Genomic DNA, 20,894 nt, shown 5'->3' with positions numbered 1-20,894 from the left:
CCCCCCCCCCTCTTTAGGGACGTTCTCATATATTAATTTCATTACCCACTACTTTTTTTCTTTTTATCAGAACATTTGTACTAAGTCAAGGATTTACACTTTTACCACTTCTTCATTTCATGATTATTAATCCTTTAGGCTAATGAATTAATGGTGACATCAAAGTTTGTCGGGGTCTTTACACGATTTCTCCTTTTCGTAATCTTCATTCCCGACTATTTTTATTTTTTAAGATCCTTGAGATTCTGGTTTCTTTAAATTCCCGATTCACATCTATGCTATACTATTTATTCTCACGATTCATCCTTTTATTAGCTTAACTTATATTGTCTCATCGTCCTTAATAGTTTGCGTCACAGTTCTGCATCATAGTTCTTCAAATTTTCTTACCAATTCTTGTGCTTATCATGAAATGTTCGCAAAGTGTACTCTTTTCGTCTTCTACCTTCGTCCAACCCTTACGATATTACAACTTACCCGTATTCATACACATCCCTCGTACATTCTTCCAATTTCCTTTATGACCAAATTTCTGTACTTCTTACCAAGACTCTTATCTCCGATTATCGGTGTTTTGCCTCTTGCTAGATTTATTAGCTTATTATCATTCCTCTTGTCCTTGATGGTTACATAACTTTTTCAGGCCAATCCATTAGTCCACTTTTCTTACTTTCGCTCTTAGAACCTTGCTTAACTTTCCTCGCTCATAAAGCGCTCTTCTCCACCTTGCCATTTTACCGCATTGGCCCCGAAATTCGTAAAATACTCTATTAGAAGTACAAATCCTTTCCATTTCTAAGATCGTCTCTTAGGGGAGGGGTGGTTTGTCCATTTCCTAAGCGAACGTATCAATATGACTTCATATTTATCCTCTCGGATGTACCTTAAGAGTCGAAATTCCCTTGGCATTTTTCGTAAAATTTGATTTCTCCATCTCGGATTACATCCATACCCATCGTCATTATACTTCAACCCTGTTTATCCAGATCTGTTTCCAAGGTCTTCACATTTGTCTTTTATCACATTTTGCCATCCTCTCTCCTCTCTGCTTACTTACTTTAGAAATTTACCCGAACGGCTTTTCATCTTTACCAACGCCTTAATCCTTTTCTCAAGAATTCCACTTAACCCTTACTAGCAATATACTTCCCTTACTCATGCTTCTTCTCTCCTCATGATATCATAATCTTATTACTCTTATATATACATATTCCTCTTTCCCCAGTATTATTATATCATAATTACTTTACTTTAATATCTAGAGAAAGACAATATCGACCTATCCTGTAGCACTTGCTACCTTAACTTCAATACCCAACTTGATCCGTACCTTTAGTGTCTCATAAGATAATCATAAGACTCATATATTTCGGGTTGTCAAATGACCTTCACCACATTAGCTAAAAAGATTTAGATACCTTTCCTTAAAGGAATCTCATCCATCCTTTTTATTACAGTCTGGTCTTCGTCACTTATCCTTGAACATCTATTTGAAGTTCTAAAAGAAACTCAAATAAAACTCTGTAATACATTTTTTTTCCTCAATTGGAAAAGTCCTTAACTTCCATGATTGGGTAAATACTATCATAACCTCTGAAATTTCCCATCGTCCAGAAAATTGCCGTAGTCATAAATCAACACACGTGACTGCTTTTTCATCCCTACTTCCGGGGTTGCTAGCGATAACAAAATGTCTTAGTCACAATTATCCATAATTACTTTGGTGATCCACTTCTTCAAAATTTTCATTTACCAACAATCAGGTAATATCCCATAATAATCACACATAACATAAGAAGTGTTAATAAAAGGACCCATGTACCTGTAGTCGGCCCGTCCTGATCCCGGTCTGGGGAACTGTGTAGTGAAACATCTCCTTCGTCATCCCCCCGCCATCTACTAATCTGCTCCTCCTCGTCTTCTCCATCATAGTCCATAGGATACGAATGCTCTGGCCCTTCCTGATTGACCGAAGGCCAAGACAGAGGACTAGGGCACACTGTAACGCTCACGCTAGTAGCTGCTCTAACAAAATGCTCCATCACAGGAGAAACTGGAGGAGCCAAATCTGGTACAACCTCAGGAGCCTCTTGCTCCACTGGGGTCTCGTACGAACCCTCAGACGGGTCCGTCTCATAACTGTCCTCTGATGGATCCTCCTCTACAGGGGTCACAGACTCTGGGGGAGTCGTCTCAATGTCCTCGGAAGGATCAGTCTCCATAGAATAACTAAGGCTCCTCCTATTCTGCCCCGGGGGTGATGCTGGTCCGGAATCTACCCTGGGGGCCTTCCTTGCACCCCCATCATCTGAAATCATCCTCTTCATCTGAATCAATCTGCACAAAAGAGAGTCAGAAACGATCTTTCCTAGACTTTGGCTCTATCGCACGATCTAAGATGAGAAGGAAGGTCGATCATTCCTAAATGCCCCGCAGCCTCTTGTTTATAAGTGTGGCGCGCTTCACACCCATAAACAAGACTCTACTGGACACGGTCTGTAGACAACCCTAGGACGGAACTGCTCTGATACCAATTTGTCACACCCCAACGAGGGGCATGACGGGCTCCGACCCATAGGCCGGGAACCACCTGACTTAACAGTTACCTTGAACAACATATAACATAACTCAAAGAATACCTGCACGCAGAAAGGGCCCAACATAAAAATATCCGGTAATCCAACATATATGTGCATATGCGAACCAACAAGGTCGCTACAACATCACGAGTATCATAGAGCCGCAAGGCTACATAACTTGCTAACTACGTACAAATGTCTACAGACCTCTATGGAATATAAACTGTAGGAAGGACGGGACAAGGCTTCGTCATACCCATATGTACAAATCAAAATATCATACCAAAATAGACTGCGGCTCCGAACCAAGTGGAGCGCACTGACTGCAGCTGAGGGAAGATCCTACTGCGCTGGGCTGCTCGCCTGACTACCTAAACCTGCGGGCATGAACACAGCGTCCACAAGAAGGGACGTCAGTACGAATAATGTACTGAGTATGTAAGGCATGGATAACAACATAATAATAATAATATGAAAAGTAAGAGAAGAAGAGAGAGATAACATATACGTCCGGATGCCTCGAGGCGGATGTCATGCATGCTTAACTTTAAAAAAAAAACATTTTTATACATATATGCCCGGCCATTAAGGCTCGGTGTCATATATATAGTATATGCCCGGCCATTATATATATATATATATAGTATCATGCCCGGCCATTAAGGCTATATATATCATCATTATATATATATCCGGGCCTATATATATATATATATATATCATAACATGCCCACCGGCAGCGGGTGTGCACATCTACGTGCCATGCCCGGCCGACTATAGCGCGCGCGGTGTGATAAATATATATATATATATATATAAAGCATGCATGAGAGCCCAATCAAAAGCCACAACTATATCGGAGTGACGTAAGGTCGGTAGCCTCCGATTATATTATGGATCAATCATCATCGTTTATCCCACCTTGAAGGAACAAGGGTCATAAGTGAGATTACCAACAATGAAGGAAATTAAGAAATTGTAAAGTAAGCTCAATCATCTCATAATAATATAAAGCTCATGTACTTGGAAATCTCTATGAATAAAATCATCTCATAATAACATGAAATCCGTATGCCTTGGAGCTTTGATAAATAAATCCCTCATAATCATCATCATGGTTATCATAAAAAAAATTATTCATCTTTAGCATCATAAAAACTTTAAGAGTCATGAATCTCTAACATTCTTGGAAATGAGGATTTTTATGGAATTCATGCATGGGTTGGTAGGAAAAGAATCATGCCTTTAAAAGCTCAATAACATCATAAGGATCATGAGATTCGTGGACTTCTAGCATTTGTGGAACCAAGGATATTATGGGTATGACACAAAGGTTTATAACAAAAGGATCATGCCTTTAGAAAGAAAGGACTAGCCTTAACATACCTGGAGGCTTATTTCTCGACTTTCCAACTTACTTCCTGTCTTGAAATTTACTTAAGATCGTTCGCAATCCCGTAATCTACATATAAAACAATTCACACTATTATTAGACTCATCCTCACATGTTCGTCTTAAGCCTTTAATTCGAATCCATTTAGAATCTGCCGAAATTCGGGCAGCATCTCCCCTGTATATATGCCTAGCCCGAAATCACAATACCAACAACCAATAACAACAACAACCATACCAACATCAACAACAATATCATCAAGATTCTACAAGATAAATATGCACAATTTCATCCAAAACTTTCTTCAAACCTCAATCCATACGCCAACAATACCAACGCAATAATTATAACTCTTATTCTCGTAAATATTCCTAAATCAATATTAATAAAAAGAGATTCATACCTTACTTTTGCTAGAATAGCAAAATCTTCAATGTTTACTTGAATCCAAGTCAACTCCAACACAAAACAAAACTATAATCGCGACTATATGTTACTCGGACCTCGATTAATACTCCGTCACTTGAAAATTATGTAAAATCCTTACTTTGTGGTGTATATAAGCTCTCCTATGTTGGCTGAGCTTTCTAGAGTATTTGGGAAGTTTATTATGGAGAAAAAGATGGATTTTAGCCCTTATATAGTGGATTAAAGTCGGTTACACTATGCGTTTGCGCAATGCAGTCCCCTGCTCTGCCCGCCTAACTTGTAACGTCCATAATTCTCTACTCCGACGTCGTATCGACGAGCGGTTTGTTGCGTTGAAAACTAGACTTCATGAACTTTAATTTAGGCTTTTGGCATATACTAAAAGATATTCCCCCAAAATTGCTCGCCGCCTTGTAACTTGTAACGTCCATAATTAAAACATCTACTCCAACGTCGTATCAATGAGCGGTTTGTTGCGTTGTCATAAAAAACTAGACTTCATGATAACTATGTTAGATTTAAATAACTATGTTCTTGTAGTTATTTATTGATTACTATTATATCCAATTTAAATAAATAAAAGTTATCAATTAATGGCTTAATGCTATTTTAATAACTTGATACTCCGAGACCTAGTTATCAAGAATCTAAGCAAGCACGATCCTTATTCCCTTTGTCTAATCTAAACCTAGTCCTCATCTTTTCCCTCTAGCCGCCACAACTCTCCCGGTTTCCTGTTCTCTTTTTCAATTTCACCAACACAAATCTTTATTACTCCATATCAAAAGTTCCTATGGGGTTCTTTGGTTTTTATACAATGCAGTTGGATAAATGGCTAATTGATTCTTTTTATTACGCGATGGAGGGGCAAAAGTGATGTCCTCTTTTATTAGATCTACATCAACAAGAGCTTTTGATGCCACTAATCGCTTTTGAGATGTGATTCCGGAGATGGTATTGACTTCTCTATTTCATATTCGTAGTTTATTGAGTTGAATGAACTCTCTTGCTATTTATTAGGCATCTAGTTGTTCATGTTAATATTTGTATGTTTCACCGTTGTTGATCTATAAATCTTTCATGAAGCAACAATGTAGAAATATGTTTATTTCTTAGTTGAGATTTTGTTAGAATAAACTTTTAGCGGTAAAGATTCAAATCTATTATGAAATATTTGGAGTTTTGCTATCCCTTTTAACAATACTATAAAGATTTTTCATGAGAAGTTAATCAATGTATTTGTGATAATATATGATTCAATATACTTATATAATCATTCGTTTATGTTTATGATGTTAATTTACTTTATCAAAATTAACAGGAAGATTAAGGAATTATTAGAGCCACAACAACAATGACAAATTAGAGGGTGGATATTGATCAAACTAAGATGCGGTTGGAGGCCACGTGGGAGGAGAGAAATGAAAAGACCATGCTGATTTTGAGTCTCAAGCAAGATGACAACAATAACAATATACCCAGTCTAATCCCACAAGTCTCAAGCAAGATATTACTATTGTAATTGTGTCATAGACAAATGATGTGTTATGAATGTTTGAAATTTTAGTTATGTAACTATGTGTAACTTGAATCCTATTATGGAATACAAAATTAACAATGCTTGTGGCGTATTCTTCAATATGTAGCAATGGAAATTTTGAATTCGTAGCTAACTATACATATAATTGCAAAAATGTGGCATACATTTTTACTTTTCGTAAAATGTAGAAAAAATTAGCTATAATTTTATATTTCTATGACAAAAAGAATTGATTCTTTAGTTGCATACAAATATATTTGTGGCAAATACTTGAACTCATAGCTATGGATTTTTGAACTCGTAGCTAAATACATTATTATTGCCACGAGAATAAACTATAACAATAGCCACCAAATTTGCATTTTCATGACAAATAGCTTAAACTTTTTGCCACAAAAGAACACACTGTAGCTACAATATAAAGATTGCTACAAGTTTTATTTTGTTTGTCGTGGCAAAAGAATATAACTATTTGCTATAAATATATTTTTCGTGGCAAGAACATTTTACCATCATAGTTACAACACTAAATAATTCGTAGCAATAAGTATTACTCCTTAGCCACGGATCACCAAAAGTCTGTAGCTAACCTTTAGCTACGGATGCTACGGAAAAAAAAATTGTGACTAAAATGTTCAGCCATGAAAATTTTCATATTTAGCTACAATGTATTTTATAGCTATAGATGCATTATGTTGTAATGAACTTAATACGGCGTATAAAAAAACAACGTATTATGTTTCATTTTGTGGCGGTTCTGTAAAACCGCTGAAATAAAGCCGCCGCAATAACTCCATTTTTTTTTTAATGATTATACAAATGAAGTCTTGACTTCCTCTATACCATTTCTGGTTTTATAAGTTTAACTCTACTGATCAAGTCGATCAGTAGTATTTGACCTTTAATTCTTCAAGATGAATCGTGTCATAAATGAAGAAATTGTTTAAGCTCCCGTAGTGGAGAGGGGGAAAAAAAAAAAAGGGAACATATTAAGTAAGATAAAAGTATGATATGTTTTAGTTGAAATATGTACCAAAATTAATTTGAAAGTCACATGTCACAAGGTTGAGGTTCTGTAATAAATTAGGAGTGCTAGCTTTTAATTCTTGGGCCTACCTGCTTCGGTTTGAACTTTGAATGTAAGGAATACGGGCCTGAACTCCAAAAAGTCATTAACAAGAGATCAAATTAGGCATACACAACATGAAGATGGGGCGAAGTGCATGGACACCCAATTTTGACATAGCCATTAACTTGTGTCTGATTTGTACATTTTTTTATGGTGTATCCACTTCGAGACAATTTCAAACGTAGAAGTTAAGTTTGTCAAAGTTTAAATTCAGACACAATGTTTGAAGTTTTATGTGTATCAAGCTGACATATGACAAGCTAACTATTTTTTGTCTAAAGCCTGGGCTTATTTTTATCTCGATTTCACTTAGTTCCGTCCAAAATTCATGCACATATATATGGCTGAAGTTTAAACAAAAATGACCTAGATTAGGAAAAAATGATTGAACTTCAGTAACATATGTCTGAAATACAATAAAAATGATTGAAGTCAACCATATTATGCCTGAACTTCGGTAGAAATGCATGAACCGTCCTCCTATGTAGCTTCAAGTATTTTGCTAAAGTTGATATTGTCAAGCCTAACTTTAGACACCATATATCTGAAGTGGGAATATGTGCAAACTTTTTTGAGGTAAACAAGGTCATAATTTGGGTAGAATAATAAATGTGAATTGTTGAGTCTAAGTTAACTTCTACTGCTATTTACCTTATTGATAACTTAAATATTGAAAAAGTACAAAATACTTGAGAATATCTGTAATTAGCTTTAATATTACCTAATAGTGTAAAAAAGTTTACACCATTGGTGGTCGGGGGATATTAGTTAGACTCTAAAAGGGATATTAATCTTGTTGAATCCTGACCTGTCCCTTAATTAATTAAAGTCGTTATGCTATAATGGATGTCACACGTATGTCTTTGTCTAGGCACAAGAAGGCCTGACTCCTCAGTCCTCACAAACCAATAATCAAAGGACTCAAATTTGACACAGATAAGTATAAACATGCAAGCTAATAGCTACTCGATGACAAGCAAGCAATACTTTCGTCAGAAAACACAAGGCACAATATTGTACAGAAAATGTTACTAGAATCTTATATACTGGACCACTGTTGGTACTTGAGATGCAAGTAGGAAAATCTTTTTCTATCGGAGTATTTGCAGTTTACTGTTAGCTTAATGAAAAACGAGTAAAGTTGAAATAACAAACAAGAAATTGGATCCAATATGGAGTATCAAAGCGCCTCGTGTAAAAGTAACAATAAAGTCATAAATAACGTTACCAATAACTTAAACTGGAGATTTATTGCCATCTGATAAAACGAAATTGCTCATTTTCGTGATCACAATCATCAATAATCCAAATGCTGATGGTGACATGCTATTTCTTAAAGGAAATAACAATTTATTTAATTAACAAGTTGCATCTGCTCCCGAATATGGTCATTTTAATGAAGTGATATCTTGATATTGACAAGAAACTAACTTCCCTTGAACTTCTACAAGACACATATATTCCCAATTAAGCTCAATGATAATATGTATACTTGAGCTTACTTCTATAGATATATCAATTATCCAAAACCGCTGTCGTCATTAAGAAAATAAAATTAAACAAAATAAGAGTCATTCCTAGACCCTTATGAGTAATATTACTAATCAACTCGCTAAATACTATATGTATTTAATATGTGGGAATTCTAGTAATATGTAGAAAGATTATCTGCTCCCACTGATCATGCACTAAAGCAATTAGTGCATGTTTGTTTTTCACATGAGGCTCATAACTTAAGCATAACTATTTAATCTATATCTCCATCACAATTTTTCACTTAACACAAGGTCATTTACTACCCTCTCTCTCAATTCTTTGGCTTTCTAAGGTTATCAAGGAACAAATTGACAAAACAAAAGGGTCAATTTCCAGAATTGAGTGGGAATAAATTAATTTCCTTTTGACCTAATATTTAGATATTCAAAGATTAAGGAAGAGCTATGTAAAAAAATGAAATTTCTTCGTGTCCTTAATAACGAAATATGTTTTGATCAAATTTCAATTCTTACATATTCAATAGAAATTTTTTCACACCATACACCTTAGTACTCTTAGTCGGGCATTTCACTTATTTCTTTCATTTCTTATTCATGGAGTTGATTGTCATTATTGAGTAATTCCTATATATGAAGTGAATCCTCGTACATCAGCTAGAGAGGGCCACAACTACTTATGAACCAAAAGGAATTCTAAGCCACTTCATTAGTTCATATATCAACTATTATTATATTACTCGGCTCTCATTGGTCAGTTTTGTATATTAAAAAGTATAGTACTCTGTACCAACTTTTTCTTGTATTTCTTGCCTTTTAAGCACTCTTTTGTACCCTCCCTCTCTATCCCCCAAATCTCAGACTCATATTTCTTCCTTCTTCCTCCAATCCAAACACTCCCTTTCTCTCCTCTTGCCCTTTTTCTCTCTGCTTAAATCTACTTTAGCTTTAGCTTCGTATACAGATAGTATGCCTGAATGTCAAGAGAAAGGTATATATTCAACCATCTACTGCAGATACCTTATGATTTTGTAACACCAAAAAAAAAAAAAAAAAACAAAAACATTTCTTCCAGAAGAATCGCTTTTCCTTTGTTATCAATGTTTTACAAACTTTACTAAAGAATCATATTTGTGAATCACAACTATTGTTAACCAAATAATTAATTTGTTTATAATGGTGGCAGGGAGAGATATGAGGAGATAGGGAAAAAAATAAAGAGGGAAGCAGATGACTACTCGCAGATGGGAAGGAGATATCTGTTGGTGCCTCCTGGAAGCAGTACAACCTTAAATACTGTAACACCTTGTGCTGCCTGTAAGCTTTTGAGACGTCGTTGTGCTCAAGAATGTCCATTTTCTCCTTATTTTTCCCCTCATGAACCCCAAAAGTTTGCTTCTGTTCACAAGGTTTTTGGTGCTAGTAACGTTTCCAAGATGTTAATGGTAAGTTCAAAACTCTGATTCTTTTTCATGAGCCAAATACGTGAAACTATTTGAACTATAAGGACCTTTGCGTACTCTAATACTACCTTATAAAACAGTTTTAAGCTTCTAGAAAGATATTACACTTTTATTTACTTAATTATATCTTTAATATTGGTCAACTAATTAATGCAGGAGGTACCTGAGAGCCAAAGAGCAGATACAGCTAATAGTTTAGTTTATGAAGCAAATGTAAGGTTAAGAGATCCGGTGTATGGATGCATGGGAGCCATTTCTGCTCTACAACAACAAGTTCAAGCTTTACAAGCGGAGCTAAATATTATTAGGGCGGAGATAATAAAGTACAAGTTTAGTGACACCACAACAAGTACTCTCATTCCATCTTCTCATGTTTCATCATTGTTTTCTTCTGGAATTGTTTCCGTCGTCGCTGCACCGCCGCCACCGTTATCACTGCCCTCAACGATATCTTCTGCTGATGCCACCATGTACACCCAACCGTCTACAACAACTACTGAATTTAGCACCATATCCCGTGAGAATAATATGTCCTATTTTGGCTAAATTTGGTTATTATTCCAATTTGTTTATTATTCATATTGCATATCAAGAATCAAATTGACTACAATAAGCAATGAATTGTTTAATGTTACAATAAGATACCTTTTTCTGTTACAATCTATATTCCTTTTTAATACTACTAAAAACGAAGTGAAAGATTAAATTCATCTTATATCTTATACTATCTCTTACTATATATGCTTGTTGATTAACATATGTATATTAGTATGTTTTTTTTTTTTCACTGTTAATATTATGCCTTTTTGTGTTTGTCTCTTTAATTTGCTTCTTCATGGTTATGTTAATTCTGTTGTCTTACAGCCAAAACATGCAATTTATTCAAGAATGAGAGTTTTCCAAGCATGCGTCCAAGGCTGTAAATTTACTTAGCGCATAAAATGAAGTCATACGCTAGTAGGTTCTTTTTATGTACCTTCAACATTTTTCTTCTCTTTTTCTTCTAGTAGCATTTTTTCATAAAATTCCTATTACATTAGGAGAAATGCGCCCTGATAATCGAGCTTATACCTATTGTGAAGACTCCCACTAATACCACTAAACTGTATGCTTGGTCTTCCTCTAACATACATATAACTATTTTCTCGTATTGGAGTTAACCCCATGATAGTCGTATAAACTTACAATTAAAATCGTTGAAATTCTACATCAATATGAATTGATTAGAGGAGCAAAAATTAGTACAGTAGAGTAACAGAAATGGAGAAGATCAGAAAATATAATAGCATAGATAAACCAGAGAATTTCAGCCAAATATGTCTAAAAATACTTGGTCTTATTATTGAATGCATTTTCTTGGTTGACTATGTTTGGAATGTTAAATATAATTAGGAAAAAAAAAAAAAATCGCCAACCTGTACAGGTTCATATATGAACCTTTCAGCTTGTTTTAACATTTTAAAAGTACTTTCTCATCGAAAGTAAATTGTTTAATATAATTTGTCCAAGATTTGACAAAGAATAATTAGCGATAATAACAATGAATGTAAGGCGAGTTAATTGTGTACGTGAAAAATTAAAGTAAATACGAAAATGTAGCTGAATTGTTAGCTGGTCAGTCGTCCTGCCAGCTAAGTTTGTCCTTCGTATAATTTAGGGGTTCCTTGGCGTGTGGAGCTCAATATGCATTAAGAGGAAGGCAAAGGAATCCTTTAATAATAATGTAAACAAACTTATAGGGAACTTCATTCCCTATTCTCTTCTGTTCTACTCTCTCGTTTGGTAGCTGGTTAGCTTTATGCAGGTATTAGTACTATATTGATTAGTTATGAGGGATCTATGTATTATCATATGCAGAGATTAGTGATGCAAGGTTTAGTTGTTCAGGTATTAGTTATTCCACCTTCTATCCTGCATAAAATAATAAATAGATTCTCTCATAACTTATACATGTATAAGCGGGTTTTTAAATTGAAAATCAAATACCGTATTAATTTTATACATAAATAACTTACCTCCTAACCAGCTATCAAATGTGATATTACTTATCCAAAATATAATACCTGCATAACTCACCTCCAAACCAGCTACCAAACGACCCCTTAATTCCCAAATAAAGAAGGAAAAAAAAAAAAAACAGAAAAGAAAGAGGAAAAGATTGTGGTGGGGGAGGCTTCTTCATAAACTCTCCTTACTACACATGTTATACAAAGACGAAATTCGATGTCTCTTTCAGGAGTGTCTAAAACCAATGCAGAGAATTGATGGAATTTGGTCTAAGGTCATGGTTGCTTCAGATGTTGGCATCTTACTTGTCTTTACACAACCTCCCATTCATTTCCTCATTGAAAATTCCTTCATATTAATTCTTATTTTATAGCTTTACTTCTCCCAAAGTCTCATCTTTGGTAACTCTTATGAGGCAAGTTGTATAGATGGAAACTGCTTTGAAACATTCCATGCCTAAATTTTAAAAGAACCAAAACAAATGGTCAACTACGCCAAGTTAATCCCCTCCCCACGTGTTAAGCTCCAATTTATGGCCAAACTGTATGATCCAGCTTAATATCTACTCAAGCTTTTGAATAAATCTAGTCAAGCATGCTCTCTTATGTAAATTCAGAGTTAAAGTAATGATATATACATTAAGTCTGAAACCCTAATAAAAGCTATTCATTACACTTTTTATATCCTTTTCGAGTGAATAGTCAAGAAAACCATATTAAGAAAACTATATGTTTTCATTTTGACAATGAAGTCGGTTCATCATTAGTTCTCTTGATAATTAGTTGCTACCGTTTCACTATCGTAATCAACTAAGATCAATCAGAATGTAGAATAAGAAGATTTCATGAAGATCGTGTATTTCTGAATTACTGATAATTTTTTTTGGCTTTTTTCCTAGCAAAAGGATTTTCTATTCTGCACACACATTTTCTCGTTTACTTTAAATTGTGATAGTCTGTCAGTATAAGAACAAGCATAGAATACAAATTCTGGAATCGAATTAATATTTACGTTACATTTGAGTTAGAGGTCATGAGACTACATAGTATAAGGCCTCATTTGTTTTCATCAAGATTAAGACATCTGAATCTGAATACACATCTGAATCATTAAGATGTTGTCTCTGGGTCTGAACACTGAATGATTAATCGTTTGTTTTTCAATATCTGAATGTGCATAATGTATTTATTTAAACACAATAAATATACAATTCAAATTAAAAAGTAACTAAATACTTGAAAATAAATACAAATTTAATTAAAAAAATATTATTTGATAAAAAAAATGAAACATTTATGTTCACTAGTAATGGTGGAGATGTTTTGTAGTCGTGGTGGGTGGTGAGTGGCTGGTGGGTGGTTGGGGTGAGGGGTGGGAGGTAGTGGGGGTGGGGTTGGTGGTGGGAGGTGGGGGTAGTGGGGAGTAAGGGTGGGTGGTGTGGTGTAGGGTTGATGGTGGGGAGTGGGGGTGGGTGGTGTGGGGTGGGATTAGGGTTGGTAGTGGGGTGGGGGTGGTGGGGAGTAGGGGGTTGGAGTGGAGGTTGGGTGGGTGGTGGGGTGGGGTTGAGGTGGATGGGTGGGGTTGGAGTGGAGAGTGGATGGGGGTGGGGTTAAGGTGGAGGGTTGGGGTGTTGGGGTTAGAACTGGTGATAAAAAAGTTCCATACAAAGATACCTCTTAATGATATTAAGACTTGATCAAGATCTTAATGATTAAGACTTATTCAGATCCAATAAGTGCTTAGATCTTAATGCAAATAAATGCACTTAATGGCTTAAGGTCTGAACCATTCAGATTCAAACCTCTAATAAGTGCAAACAAATGAGGCCTAAGCCTAGGAAACTTGAATTTGAACTTTGCTGCATATTTGCTTTTTCTTCCTCGAATTCACATCAACAATATACACGGCATATATGACAATTGGGAGAAGGGTCAGAGGAATTATAATACAACTCCACAACTGAGAATGGCTATTAAGATGACTTTTTTTTTATTTTTTATTTTTTATTTTCTACATTATCATCTAAGATTAGATAAAATTGGAACGACGCATAAAATATTAGCATGGCCCCCACTCAAGGATGACATGCACAAATCGAGGAATGATTTAAATTAGTTGCTTGATGTACAGTCAAAGTCTAGTGAGAGAAGCTCCTAGTTCTCCCTAACTTTTCCCCTAGTTTCTATCATTTCGCTTCTCCAACAGTAACATTTGACTTACATGATTGCGGTTGATCTCTTTGCTAGCCATCCCTGGCCACCGGCAACACCAAATTCGTTAGCTCGGGCATTTTCCTCTCTGACTCAACAAAGTTTTCAAGCCCCAGGTATCACTCCAAATAACAACATCCAAAACAATGCTCCTATGGGTGAAGCTCTCTAATATTTGCAGCGGTAATTGAAAACTCTAACATTACCGATACAAGGGAAAAAGTGAGTCTAATGGATATATAGACCATACGAACTGATGAATGATAAGCCCGTAGTCAGATTCCCTAAGTGTAGGACTTACTTGCACGGACATGCAGGTTAACCCATGATTGAAAAATTACATAGAATCGTACTTGCTATCGAGGTAACCAGAACAAAGTTCAGTCCACTCAAAAGAGTTGTTAGACTTGGGGCATATAACATGCATCATGTTTTCATTTATTTCGACTTATGTAGAGAAGGATCACATGAATGTCTACAGTATAAATTTCTTGTGTATAGGTAACATGCAAATGAAGTTATCGAAATGGACAATCGATTTCAAACCAAATACGGAAACTATGCTAGCCCCAATTGGAGCAGCTTAGTAGCGTGTTTGTTTGGGTACAAATATCACAGGTTCAAATCCTGTCATCCACATCTATTACTACTCATTTGAACAGTATCGATGATCAATTAAGATTGCTTCAATTGACATAATCTTTCATTTTCATTATACTATTCTAGTATATTCATACATAATGTATTGGGAGTTACGAAAGGAATCCTTTTAATCTTTCTGATCACCTTTGCCACTATTTCAAATGGGATACTCGATGTAGGATTTTGAAACCAATTGGTACTCCAATTATTATCACTTGTAAGACCACTATGTCTAAATCTAGACCTTTTTTTTGTCGGAACTAATGGATTTTATTTTAAACCAAACAATAAACGCGTATTACAAGTATGAAATCAACTTATAACATCAAAGAAAACCAATCGACCACCCTTACTATGCTATCTACAAGTATTGTCTATCTTCTATTGTCCTATACACCCTTTACCACTTCCTAGTCATATAACTTTCCTATTCACTCTCTATCCTTATAGTTATGTTGTCACGACCCGCCTAGCGGGCCATGACGGGTACCCGAAGCTGACTACCGAGCACCACCCATCATACTGTTATCATGCCAAGCTGTACATATATAATCTCCAAAACCATGCTTACTATGAGTTGATTATAAACTACTTCGTAGAACTTGTACGTATGTATATAAGCCCTCACGACAACAAAAGAATGATATATAAAATATACATTGAGGGTCACATGACATTTATTACCCACACATGAGCATCTACGAGCCTCTAATTGAACTACTGAAATCATGAAGACGGGACAAGACCCCGCCATATCCAAGTATATACACAAAAGAATATATTAGAACTGCACCTTCGGAATAGGGAAGTGCTCCTGTGCAAGCTGATCTGGCTCCTAGGAAGCTGGGTAGTCTCCCTATCTATTTGTGGGCATGAACACAACATCCATAAAAGAAAAGGACGTCAGTACGAACAATGTACTGAGTATGTAAGGCATGCATCATAATATAATAAGAAAGCAAGAGAGAAAAAGATATAGAGATAACCTGTGACTGCTTGCCTCTTAAGGCCATGCAAGCTTATATAATAACAACTTCATATCATAGCATTTATTGCTGCGGAACGTGCAGCCCGATCCATGTATCATCATATATCAATACATTTCCGCGGAACGAACGATTTACCCATATATCCCGAGTCCGGGCATCCCGCATCCGGGACGATATCATAATATACCAACTGGTTAGGTGGCTATGCGTCTATAGCGCCTCACCTTTCCCCATGTCCCTTATATACATATACATATCATATACATATATAATATAAGTAGTATGCATGAGAGCCCAAAGAACTCTATGACTCTATCGGAGTGACGTAAGGTCGTGAACCTCCGATTACATTATGGCCTCATCGTCATCGCTATGTCTCACCTTGAAGGAACTAACATCATGAGGTGAGACCACAATGAAGAATAGCATCAATGGAATCATAAACATAGAAATATCGACTTCATGAACACATCATTATCATCGTCACTGTCATGGAACATGTCTCATAAGAAACTCTCGAAGATCTTTAACTTCCATTCTTAGGGATATAAGAAGGTCATGGGAGTATAGAAAGGAATTGTAAAACAAGAGTCATGCCTTTGAAAGAAGGGGACTAGCCTTACATACCTTTATATCTCCCTAACGATAGTGACTTTGTGCACTCCTTCCGAATTCACAATTCTACATACAAAAGGGTTCGTATGAAGATTAGATTGTTGGAAGTATACTTAAGCTTAAATTAAAGCGACTAAGGCTAACGAAAATTGGGCAGCATTTCCTTTGTTTCAACAACTTTTCCTCATATAATAAAACAGCTCCCAAACATCATAACGACACCCATAATATCATAACAGATAAATTCCCTCGAGTTAAACATTAGTCAACTACCCAATTTACCTCCAGGATCCTTCATAATCATAACTATAATACAACATCATGTTTATCATTCATCTAATACCTCCTCAACATTATTAGCGCCATTCATAACAAGATTATACTCATATTACACCATGAATCATGACTCAAGCTATCTTTCGACTCAACATACCATTATTTGCATATTTGAGTTCATATTCCATATTTATTTCTAATTCAAGTTCTCCAACTACTCAACACCATCAATAACATAAAGCAATTGTAAAACTCACTTTTTATTGTGCAGAGATGATCTTTGTATAAAAGTACTCCACTTGAGAAGAACTCAACTCCAAAACCAAAGAGTTTCTTAATTTCTATCAACCCTAAGAAGCATCCACAATTTTGAATTCCAACTTTGGATGTTTGATCTTTGATTTCCCTCTTGGATGTGTGTTAGTGTGATATGGAGAAAGTTTCTAGAGGTTTAGAGAGTATTTGAGAAGTGAAATGAGAAAAATAAAAGGAAACCGTGTATATATAAAAATAGAGTTCGGACCCGACCCGAAACCTACGGTCTACTATACGGACCGTATAATTCATACGGTCCGTATATTTATTCCAAAAACTCACCCTTCACTGGAAGGGTTCTACGGTCAGGTATACGGGCCGTATAAAATACACGGTCCGTATATATGACCGTATAATCCACACTTTTTCCGAATTTATTCTTGTCGCTTCGTTTGATCTTGAATCCTTATGGAACCTTCTTGGTACTTACTTAACACTACCTTGATGATCTAATGAACATTATAACTCATCCTTAAGACCTTACTAAATATTCATTAGTTCGATAACCATGAAATCCTTCCGAAACATAGCTTATACTTCGCTTCCCTTGGTGAACCTAGTTCTACCAAGTCACATAACTTAAAAATCTTGTCGTATATGCCTTAAGGTTTCCAAACACCCTCTTATAGTCGTGAAGGCTTCATGTTTGCCTTAAGCTGACGTTAGTCTATTCACGATGCAACGACATGAAATTGCCGAGGTGTAACACTCTCCCTCCCTTAAGAACATTCGTCCTCGAATGTTAAATTCTCGGGAATTTTACAGAAATTTTGCCAGAGTTTTCCCTGTAATTTGGCACTACCATCCTATCACAGCAACCCAAAATAACATTGCCACATAGGGCTATAACATCTACAACAAGAAACATGGCCACACACGACCTAAAAGCGATAAAGAGAACATTTCATACCTGGGAGCACTGGCGTTTCATCTTGAGCCTCCTCGGGGGGTGGAAATAAATGCGGATATTTGGACTTCATAGCTTCCTCGGCTTCCCAAGTCATTTCTTCTCTGTTATTATTCCTCCACAAAATCTTGACTGAGGCCACTTCCTTGTTTCTGAGTTTCCGCACTTGCTTGTCTAGTATGGCAACAGGCATTTCTTCATAGGCCAATCTTTCGGTAATTTGGATATCACTTGCGATATTATTTTGGTAGGATCCCCAACACATTTACGAAGCATCGATATATGAAAAACTGTGTGGACCGAGTTAAGCTCTAGAGGTAAGTCCAATTCATAAGCTACTTGTCCCACTCTACGTATAATTTTGTAGGGTCCGATATATCGAGGGCTAAGCTTGCCTTTCCTACCAAACCTCATTATACCTTTCATTGGCGACACTTTTAAAAGTACCCAGTCATTAACCTGAAATTCCAAATTCCGTCGGCGATGGTCCGCATAAGACTTTTGGCGGCTTTGAGCTGTCAACAACGGGTCTCGGATAAGCTTAATCTTCTCAACCGCTTGTTGGATCAATTCTGGGCCTATTAACTGTGTTTCTCCTACTTCAAACCATCCGGTGGGCCACCTACACTTTCTCTGATATAAGGCTTCATACGGGGCCATCTGGATACTGACATGATAACTATTATTATATGCAAATTCAATAAGTGGCAAATGATCCTCCCAGTTACCTCCAAAGTCCAATGCACAAGCCCGCAACATATCTTCTAAGGTTTGAATAGTGCGTTCGGCTTGTCCATCAGTCTGTGGGTGAAATGCAATGCTAAATTTCACTTGAGTGCCAGTCCTTCTTGAAAGGACTTCTAGAATCTGGCCGTGAACTGTGCTCCTCTGTCAGTAATGATAGACACAGGAATGCCATGAAGTAGCATTATCTCCTTGAGATACAATCTAGCATAGTCCTCTGTCGAGTCTATATATCTGACTGGCAGAAAATGTGCTAATTTCGTGAGCCTGTCTACAATCACCCAAATGGAGTCGTGTTTACGCCGAGAACGAGGTAAACCCACAACAAAATCCATATTGACTGCTTCCCATTTCCAAGTTGGAATTTCCATTTCTTGCAAGAGCCCTGCTAGTTTTTGGTGCTTAATTTTCACTTGTTGACAATTCGGGCATTGAGCCACAAACTCTGCTATATCTTTCTTTATTTCGTCCCACCAATACATTAATTTGAGATCATGGTACATCTTTGTCGCTCCTGGGTGAATAGAATAACGAGAGTAATGGGCTTCTTCCAGAATTTGTCGACGTAATTCCGCAACATCCGGAACATATAGCCTGTTTTGGTACCTGAGAATTCCGTCTGTAGGGATCTCAAATGGTGACTTCTCCTTTTGGGGAAGTATATCTCTATAATAACTCAACTTAGAATCTTCATATTGGCGCCTTTTTTTTTTCCGTATCTAGGGACGAAATAGTTAGGTTAAGCACAGTAACTCTTGTATTGTCCGAATCCATTAAGCGAACTCCTAAGCTAGCTAGTTGGTGGAGCTCACGAACTAATTCTCTCCTTTCCGGCGGGATATCTCACTGACTGCCCATGGATTTACGGCTAAGAGCATCAGCCACCACATTTGCTTTTCCAGGATGATATAGAATACTCACATCATAGTCCTTCAATAACTCTAACCATCTTTTCTGTCGCAAATTCAATTCCCTTTGTTTGAAAATATATTGAAGGCTTTTGTGATCTGTGTAGATATCTACATGGACACCGTACAAATAATGCCTCCATATCTTTAAAGCATGAATAACCGCAGCTAATTCAAGGTCATGGGTCAGATAATTCTTCTCGTGCTTCCGCAACTGCCTGGAAGCATAGGCAACGACCTTACCGTGTTGCATCAGTACGCAGCCTAACCCGACACCGGAGGCATCGCAATACACTACGTAGCCTTCTGATCCTTCTGGGAGGGTCAGGACTGGGGCTGAAGTCAATCTGTCTTTCAGCTCTTGGAAGCTGTGTTCACAAGCATCGGTCCACTGAAATTTGGCGGCTTTCTGTGTTAACTTCGTCAATGGTGCGGAAATAGAAGAAAATCCTTCCACAAATCTCCTGTAATAACCTGCCAATCCCAGAAAACTACGGACTTCTGTAGGCGTTGTAGGCCTTGACCAAGTCTTCACAGCCTCAATCTTTTGAGTATCGACCCGAATACCGTCGGCTGAGATGATATGGCCCAGAAAAGTTACAAAATTCAGCCAAAAGTCACATTTTGAAAATTTAGTATCTAGTTTTCGGGCTCGAAGAATTCCAAGGACAGTACTCAAATGTTCTGCATGCTCTGCTTCTGACTTGGAATATACCAGGATGTCATCAATGAACACTATTATAAATAAATGTAAAAATTGCCTGAACACATCATTCATCAAGTTCATAAACACTGCTGGAGCGTTAGTCAAGCCAAACGACATCACCCGAAATTCATAATGACCATATCTAGTTCTGAAAGCCGTCTTCGGAATATCTTCTTCTTTGACCCTCACTTGGTGGTATCCTGACCTCAGATCTATCTTGGAAAACCACTTGGCTCCTTGCAATTGATCAAATAAATCATCGATTCTCGGAAGCGGATATTTATGGTTACCCTATTCAGCTGCCTGTAATCGATACACATCCGCAAGGATCCATCTTTCTTTCTTACAAATAAAACAGGTGCTCCCCATGGCAATGAACTAGGTCTAATAAATCCCTTCTCGAGCAAATCTTTCAACTGTGCTTTTAGTTTCTTCAATTCTGCCGGAGCCATCCTGTAGGGAGGGATAGATATTGGCTCAGTATTCGGCAATACATCAATAGTAAATTCAATTTTTTGTTCTGCTGGAAGACCTGGAAGCTCATCCGGA

At 36.7% G+C, this 20,894-nt stretch overlaps 1 protein-coding gene and 1 pseudogene across 1 annotated transcript; both read left to right on the top strand.

The window, feature by feature from the left end:
- Positions 1-9,396: 9,396 nt before the first annotated feature.
- On the top strand, positions 9,397-10,668 carry LOC132029674 (LOB domain-containing protein 15). Its single transcript, XM_059418988.1, has 3 exons — positions 9,397-9,554; positions 9,750-10,008; positions 10,183-10,668. The coding sequence occupies exons 1-3, from the start codon at positions 9,541-9,543 to the stop codon at positions 10,570-10,572; spliced, it is 663 nt and encodes a 220-aa protein (XP_059274971.1). The 5' UTR covers positions 9,397-9,540; the 3' UTR covers positions 10,573-10,668.
- Positions 10,669-14,035: 3,367 nt separating this feature from the next.
- On the top strand, positions 14,036-14,149 carry LOC132031517 (U6 spliceosomal RNA; annotated as a pseudogene).
- The last annotated feature ends 6,745 nt before the right edge of the window (positions 14,150-20,894 follow it).

This window comes from Lycium ferocissimum, chromosome 1 (assembly GCF_029784015.1).
Source record: "Lycium ferocissimum isolate CSIRO_LF1 chromosome 1, AGI_CSIRO_Lferr_CH_V1, whole genome shotgun sequence".
Taxonomy (NCBI): Eukaryota; Viridiplantae; Streptophyta; class Magnoliopsida; order Solanales; family Solanaceae; genus Lycium; species Lycium ferocissimum.
Note: the sequence above shows the minus strand (reverse complement) of the source record. Positions and strands in the feature narration are given on the sequence as shown.

Coding starts and splice junctions, on each gene's coding strand:
- LOC132029674 (XM_059418988.1), top strand. Junction 10,009..10,182: donor ACGTTTCCAAGATGTTAATG/GTAAGTTCAAAA, acceptor TAATTAATGCAG/GAGGTACCTGAGAGCCAAAG.